Source organism: Pyrgilauda ruficollis, unplaced genomic scaffold (genome assembly GCF_017590135.1).
Source record: "Pyrgilauda ruficollis isolate IOZ18807 unplaced genomic scaffold, ASM1759013v1 scaffold98, whole genome shotgun sequence".
In the NCBI taxonomy this organism is placed as follows: domain Eukaryota; kingdom Metazoa; phylum Chordata; class Aves; order Passeriformes; family Passeridae; genus Pyrgilauda; species Pyrgilauda ruficollis.
Genome location: NW_024531932.1, coordinates 787,089 through 794,508, shown reverse-complemented (window position 1 = coordinate 794,508; position 7,420 = coordinate 787,089). Strand labels below are relative to the sequence as shown.

At 61.1% G+C, this 7,420-nt stretch overlaps 1 protein-coding gene across 1 annotated transcript; it reads left to right on the top strand.

Annotated features, from left to right (window-relative positions):
• The first annotated feature begins 2,107 nt into the window (after positions 1 to 2,107).
• Positions 2,108 to 2,650, top strand: NEUROG3 (neurogenin 3). The gene has a single exon (XM_041490063.1). It carries the CDS (start codon positions 2,108 to 2,110, stop codon positions 2,648 to 2,650), a length of 543 nt encoding a protein of 180 aa, XP_041345997.1.
• The last annotated feature ends 4,770 nt before the right edge of the window (positions 2,651 to 7,420 follow it).

Below are 7,420 nucleotides of genomic sequence, written 5' to 3'. Positions count from 1 at the left end.
GGGCCGGGAGATAGGGATTGCAGTAAACGTGTTATAAAGCAGCATAAACCAGGCCAATGTAAACGGCAGCAGGGCCCCTCCTGGAAGGGCCGTTGGGTGCCAGCTCCGCACCGGGCGGCCCGGCCAGGTGTGAGCGGGAGCCCGCAGCGGTGCCCCCGCAGGTTTTTATCACGTTGGTGGTAATATGGTGCTTGTTATGCTAACTATGAGTAAACATCCCCGGCCGGGCTTTGTGGCAACGGGAGGGAGTTATCGGAAAGTGGCAGTGGGAAGGTGATTTAACAATAAAGTTGTCTTGTTTGCCAGCAGGTGATGTCTGCCCCCAGCCCCATGATTAATGCTTCCCAAAGTACTCCACTTTACAATCTCTTGTAATTATTTATTAAACGAAATCTATTTATTATTATTTTAGCAAACAGCGGTACCAGGTGGGGCTTTCTTTTCCTCTTCAGCTTTTGTTTGAAGGACGTTTGAAGTGGGCAGTCTGAGGCTTGGAAACTCGCTCGCCAGATTTTTTTGTCATCCAATTGCACAGGCACAAAAAAAAAAACCCCAACCCCGCCGGGCCCTTCCTATTCATCCTCCGCTGCCCTCCGAGCCGCCCCTCGAGAAGGGGCGCCCGAGCCGCCGCGGTGGCCGGCCCCCCTCGGCATCCTCCCCCTCCCTCCCAGCGGGGCTGTCCGCCCGCCGCGCCGCGCTCCTGGGCAGGCAGCGCGCACAGCCCCACAGCGCAGCGCGTCGCGCCGCCCAAGGCCACCCCGTGGGGCCGGGGACCAGGCCGGGCAGGGGGAGCTGCCCCCCGCCCCGCCGCGGCCCGACGGGGCCGCTCCGGCCGCTCCCGGCACGGGGATCCCCGACCGGGATCCGCCGCGCCGCTTTGGTGAAGGAGAGGGGGGACTCCGGCCCCGCCGGGGCTGCGCCCTGCCGGCGGCCCTGCCCTCACCCCCGGGGGCGTCCTGCCGTCCAGGGGGAGCCCGGCTCCACTACTCCCGGTCCCTCGCCCTCCGCCGGGGAAAGATGCCCCCGGCCAGGGCCGCTCCCCGCCGCCCGCCGCAGCCGGTGCGCAAAAGTGTCCGGCACGTTTTGCGCACCGAGCTCCCGCGGCAGCGCCGCTGCCCCCGCGCCCAGCGCCGGGCCGACGGAGGCGGGGGCGGCCTCGGGCCTTCGGAGGGCCCTTCCCCCGCGGGATCCAGCCTCTGTTTCCCTTGTGGGAGCAAAGTCACGACACGAGTGGGGGCTGGAGAAGGGCGTTCGGTCCCCTCCGGTGCTGACGCTCGCCGCCCTCGGCGCAGGGCCCACAGCTCCGCCGGTCGGTGCGCGGGGGGCGCGGGGATGCTCCCGGCGCTGCAGGGGCGAGGAAAAGGGTGACGGGAGGCGGCTGGAACATCGGAGGGGATGTTCCGGGAGTGCCCAGCCGGAGGAGCTGGAAGGGGTTGTGGTTGTGCCGAGGGAAGCGGAGGGGAATGGTGCCAGTTGGACCCTCACGTCTGGCACCGGGTGAGACACCGCCTGGCCCGGCAGTGCGTCCCCGGCCACTCCAAGGGGCCGGGGTTTCCCCGCGTTACGCAGCCGAGTGCTGGGGAGCCCTCTGTCACCGCTGAGCCCCTGCACCCCGCCCCGACCCCCACTGCAGCCCGGCGGAGCCCCGGAGAGTGCGGCCGCCCCGGCCGTGGTGCAGCCCCCCGCACGGGCTCGGCCCGGGGGTCCCGTCCCGGGGAGGGCTGGTGGGCAGGGGCAGGGGGTCCCGGCACGGCGCAGCGTGGAAGCCAGCGAGGTCTCGCGTGGCGTGGCCGGGGCAGCGGGCGGTGCCGGAGCCGGCACGCTCCCGTCGGGCTGATAAGATAAAAGCGTGCCAAGGGGTGGGTGCGGGCGGGGGGGCGCACACGCCGCCCGGCCGGGAAATCCCCATTGTCTGCCGGCCCTATATATAGGGGCTTAACGGCAGTCGTGTGCCGGCGGCACAACCTCTCCTGCCCGCACCCGAGGGACCGCGGGGAGCGCCGCGGAGCGCGCAGCCAGAGCCGCTCTTCTGGCCCCGGGCTCAGCACACACAGCGGCGGGGGACAGGGCTCTCCCGGGCCGGCCGGAGCGGGGTTGGCTTCTCAGGATGGCCCCGCAGAGCGACCGCTCTCCGGACGAAGGGCAGCCGTATTTCGGAGGCGCAGAGGACCCGCCCTCGGCGGCCGGCGGGGCCTCCGCGGGCAGCCGGGGCGCCTCGCCGGCCCGCACCGCCCTGGCCCCGCGGGACACGGCGGCCCGCAGGAAGGGGAAGACGCGGCGGGGCCGCGGCAAGGCGCGGAACGAGGGCTTGCTCAGCAAGCAGAAGAGGAGCCGGCGCATGAAGGCAAACGACCGGGAGAGAAACCGCATGCACCACCTCAACTCCGCCCTGGACGCTCTCCGCAGCGTCCTGCCCACCTTCCCCGACGACGCCAAGCTCACCAAGATCGAGACGCTCCGCTTCGCCCACAACTACATTTGGGCGCTCACACAGAGCCTCCGCCTGGCCGAGCAGAACCTGCCCGAGCCCCCCGCGCCGCCGCCACCCCCCGCCGCCGCCTCCCCCGGGCCCTGGGACTCGCCCTGCCCTGCGGCCCCGCCGCCCGCCGCCCTGCGCCGCGGCCCCGCCGCCTTCCCCGCCTTCCTCTGAGCCCGCCGCCCGGCCGATGTCCCCCCGTGGTGGCCTTCAGAGAGCCGGCGGGGCGGAGCGGGGGCTCCCCGCGCCGGGGGGCGGCGGGACCCCCGCTCCCCCCGCCCCGTCCCGTCCCGCTCGGCTGGAAAGCGCAGCGGGAGCGGGCGGACAAAAACAAATCACGGTTTTGTACTCGTTAACGGTAAATTATATTAATTTGTCGCTATCGGTATTTATTGATTATATTTCGTAACAAATATGTATTTTGTATATAAGAGTATTTTCAGCAGCGGTGGTCCAGCTGTCTGTACCCGCAGCTATATTTTGGGTTTTCTGAAGAAAAAGAAGAGGGAAAAATAAAGCGTGTCGCGGCCAGACCTGTGCGACGCCGTGTTTTTATCACCGAGGGCTCTTCGGGAGTTTCAAAATCGGGCGCACCAGCGCCGGGGAGGGCAGCGCCGGCCCCGCGGGGGCTTCCTCGGTGCGCCCGGCGCGGGGTCGCTCCCTTGCGGGGCCGGAGCGGCGATGGAGAACGGCGCAGCGGGGTCCCGCGCCCGTGAGCACGCCGGCGTGTGCCCGTCGAGGCCCACGCTCGGATTTAAAACCGGCCTCTCTCTGCAGGTGCCTTTTCCCGCAGAGCTGCGGCCGCTCCCGTCCCGCCGTCTCCAGGTGAGGTGAGCCCGGCTGCGGGGCTGTTTTAAGGACACAGCGCTCCAGCGCCTGGAGCGGTGCTGGTGCCCGGGGCAGCATCGCCTCAGGCCGACCCCATCCTCCCCCGGGGTGAGTTTAGCCGGGGCACGGGCAGGACCGGGGGCAGCAGCCGGAACGTGAAGCCCTGAGCGGGGGCAGAAGGCGGGGGGAGCGTCAGGCCAGCTACCAGCGCAGGAGATGGGAAAGACGCTACCTCCGCTGCCAGGGTGAGAAGAGAACCCGCACGAATTCCGTCAGCCCTTCCCGGCCCTCTCCTGCCGGGACTCAATTTGTAGCTGGTAGATTTACGGCCAGGCCGCCTCCCCGCTCCGCGCTGCCCCGGCGGGGCGGCCGCCGCCAGACAAAGCGGCCCGCGAGGCCAAAAGCCCATTGTGATGCTAATTGTTCTCAGCTGAGCCCGTTTGCCCGCGGCAAAGAGACGCTATTGAGGCAATTTGTAGAACAAAAGAAATTTGGGTACTGGAAACAAAGCTGCACGCACAAACAACTCTCCCCCCACCACGCAACAACCTCCCCTTCCCGCACCGCAACGAAAGCGGCGAAGGCGGAACCTGACCGGCTACGGCAGCCCCGGGTCCTCGTCCCGCCGCATCGCCAGCCCCCGTCCCGCCGATGGGGGGGCAACCACAGGGAGCTCCTTCCTTTCCCCCCCCGTCCCCTTCCTGCACTCTGGCCCCGCTCCCGGGGCCGTGGGGCGGGCTGGAGGGGGCAGCCCCAGCGCTGGGGAGGGCAGGGTGCCGGTGGGTGCCGGAGGGTGCCGGAGGGTGCCGGTGGGTGCCGGAGGGTGCCGGTGGGTGCCGGTGGGTGCGCGGAGCGGTGCCCGCAGCAGCCCCGGCCCGCCCCGGCGCCGCGGGCTCTGGCCATGGTGCTGAAGGCGGCCGGGGGCACGGCGCGGTTGTCCCCTGGACGGGGCTCAGCCCTCGGGGTCTGCCCGAGCCGAGCCGGGGTGATGAGGAGCCCTTCCCGATGTGTCTCTCCCCGGAGCTGCTGGGGTGCTGTCCACTCAGGTGGGCGCCCAGGCCTGCGGGGAAGGGAGAGGCCGGCATGGCCCTGGTGCTAAACCAGACACTGCAGATCAGAAAACACACGGGGCCTGGTGGATTTTGGAGAAGCAGTTGATCCTCGGTCAACAAACTGTCCCACGGAGAGGAGCTGCAGGTGTCCCACACACCGGGAGAAGGGAGCAAGGGCACCACGGTGCCAGTGCTGACAGGCAAGGTGAGCAGATCTCGCTCTCTATTTGAGCTTTTTTTAGAGATCTGCACTTTCTGCTGCCTCCTGGGACTCGCCCATCTATGCAGAGCCCCCCTCCTTTGCCTGTTTACTGCTTAGGGAAGAAACACCCACATTGCTGGAGAAACACAGGCCGTGGGGCAAGGCTGAGGGCTCGGAAAAGGCCGTGTGCGCCTATCTCTGTGTGTACTCTTATAGCCCTGAACGTGATCTATCTGTGTCGTAGATCAGATAGGCAGAATGAAAGACCTAATAGTATTCCTGCCCCTTCCCCCCGTTTCTGGCTGAATTGTGTATTGTTTTCCTACTCTAACAGTCTGCAAAGTGCTCCAAGGCCTCTGTGTGTGGCCACAGGCGAAACACCGTCATTATTTGGGTGATAAAATCATTAAATGTTTTCCCTGCTAGTGCAGCTCCACTCCGATATCTCCCTACAGGAGGTATCACGTTGCCCTCACTATCTGCATGTACCCTGGGACTGAGGAGGATCACACCACACTTACCGGCAAAAGTAGCATTTTTACAAAAAATGGCAAAAGAGAGCTCAGGGTGGACGTGGGCAAGAAAAGGAGCAAGAAGAGCATGACAGTCCAGTGAAGAACAGGTATTACAAAAGTTCACAAAGACGTCTGTAGCGCTGTATATTCAGACAGGGGTCACTAGAGTGGGTTTTACTGCATTGCTGATTCTTTTTTTCTGGAGACTTAGGATGCTTCTGGTCTTCCAGCCATGGGGCTGTAGGTTGGGGGTGGATGGAAGGGGAGGGGGGCCAGATTTACTACCTCTAGAGAACTAGTGACTTCTTTAGGGGCTTGAATGCATTTTTTTTTCTTTGCCTCCACATTATTAGGTTAATCATTGCTTGAACTGGTTGCTATGGTTTTAGCAAACCCATGGAAACTTGATAATGAAGACTGAAAGACTCCTTTTCCATTTATCTTTTCTCTATGTTTAGTGCATGATGGTCTCATTTCTCTTGACGGGGCTGTCCCAGTGCCAGTGCCTGGCTTTTATAACCACGGCTGCTGCAATGGCCTCCGGACTTTTTGATGTGGGGGAAACAGGTGGCTGCTGGGACTGTGGCTGTTTCAGGGGCTCAGGCTTGTGCCCTCACATACTTGCAGGCAACAGGATGAAAACCAACTTAACCCGGGCCTGCCACCTTTGCTTGCTGAAATCCCACGCCAGGTGAACTCAGCTTTTATTTTTGCAGCCAAGGAAGGATGCTTCACTACGACCTGATGTTTTCATGCCCTCACTATTCAGTTTTAGGTCTCCTTCTGTTTAGACAAGACAGTCTAAACATCAGTTGGACTTGATGATTTTAAAGGTCTTTTCCAACCTTAACAATTCCCCAGTTCTATGATTTTTTGAATATGTGATGTTATCATTTATTACAGAAATAAGGAGATTTTATACCGGTCTCGCTCTGAGTCTTCCCTCTCCTCTGTGGCTTTACAGCAACCTCTGGCTGTGGAGTCTCCTACAACTGTCTCCCCAATGCTCTGTTCTAGTCAAGGTTAAAATGGGGGGTTGAGGATAACAAACAGCCGAAAACAGAGGCTATAAATTATTTGCACGGTTCAGAGAGGCCAGGCTCATTGTCAGGGCCAGGGAAGGGGAAACATCCAGGTCCTTTCCTCAGCAACAGATTCATCCCCCTCCTCCTTGCTCCTGGTCGGCTCCCTCGTGTCTGAAGGCTGGCAAGAAAATGAAGGTGATTCCCATAATGCCAGGGCAACTCCTTTGACCTCAGGCCTCCACTCTGCGCTCTAAATAAGGCTTTAAGTGAGTTGCTTCCTGCCCTCTCACATTGTCTGCCTCTGACACTGCAGTCAGGTTCCTCGGAGGAGGAGGAGGAGGCTGCAAAGCGCTGCCCGTCCCCTCCACGCCACTGGGAACCAGCGGGGGCTCCTGCAAGCGAAGCAGAGCCTCTCACCTCTCCCAAAGTGCGCGGGGGCAGCCGGTGCCCCCCAGGAGCGCTCCTGCGCCGGGCCATGGCAGGATGCTCGCCTGCGGCTGCACTGCCCGCACGTTTCGGTGTAGCCGTGCTTGCCGGCAGAGAAAAGGCGAAGAATCGGGATTCTTTCACATGATCAGCCTTCAAAAGTCTGCCTTTCCCCCCCTCCTCCCGGCTATAATGACAATCCAAAGAGTTCCTGATAGGGTTTTAAAAGATGCTTATTCATTCACCGTCCACCAAGCATGAAAATCCAGCTCATTTGTTCATTTGTAGCCATTCTTCGCCCAAACGACCCCACAGGGGCTGAAGCCTGTTGCCGAAAACTTGTCACTCACACTTTTAACTTCTTTTTGTTGTACTTCTCTTTATTTCATTCTTCTGGGTCCCCACCTCCGCCACCACCCCACCCTCTCCTCCGGTCACAAAGGCAAGTCTGGGAAGCTCTTTAAAGCCGCAGTGCCCCCTTTTAAAAATCAATACAAAAAAAAAAAAAAAAAAAAAAAAAAAAAAAAAAGGGGAGCAATTTTTTTTTTTTTAAAAATTTGAAAAAAAAAAAAAAAAAAAAAAAAAAAAAAAAAAAAAAAAAAAAAAAAAAAGCAATGGCTGAAAGGAGATCCCAAGTTTGTGTAAGGAAGGGGGAAACTCCATCCTGTCTGCACAGCATAGATGGGGAGAGCAGGAGGGGGTGTGGTACTGGGTGCCAGTACCCCTAAGCCACCTTAAGCCTTGCTTGAGCTTCATGTGGCACCCTCACCAAAAGAGTTGAGCCTTTCTGTGCCAAGGGAAACATGATCTGAGGGTTTAAGGGGCTTTTAGGGAGACGCCAAAACCATCGACCAAGCAGTGAGCTTCCTGATGTGACAGCCCTGCTTTGCAACAGG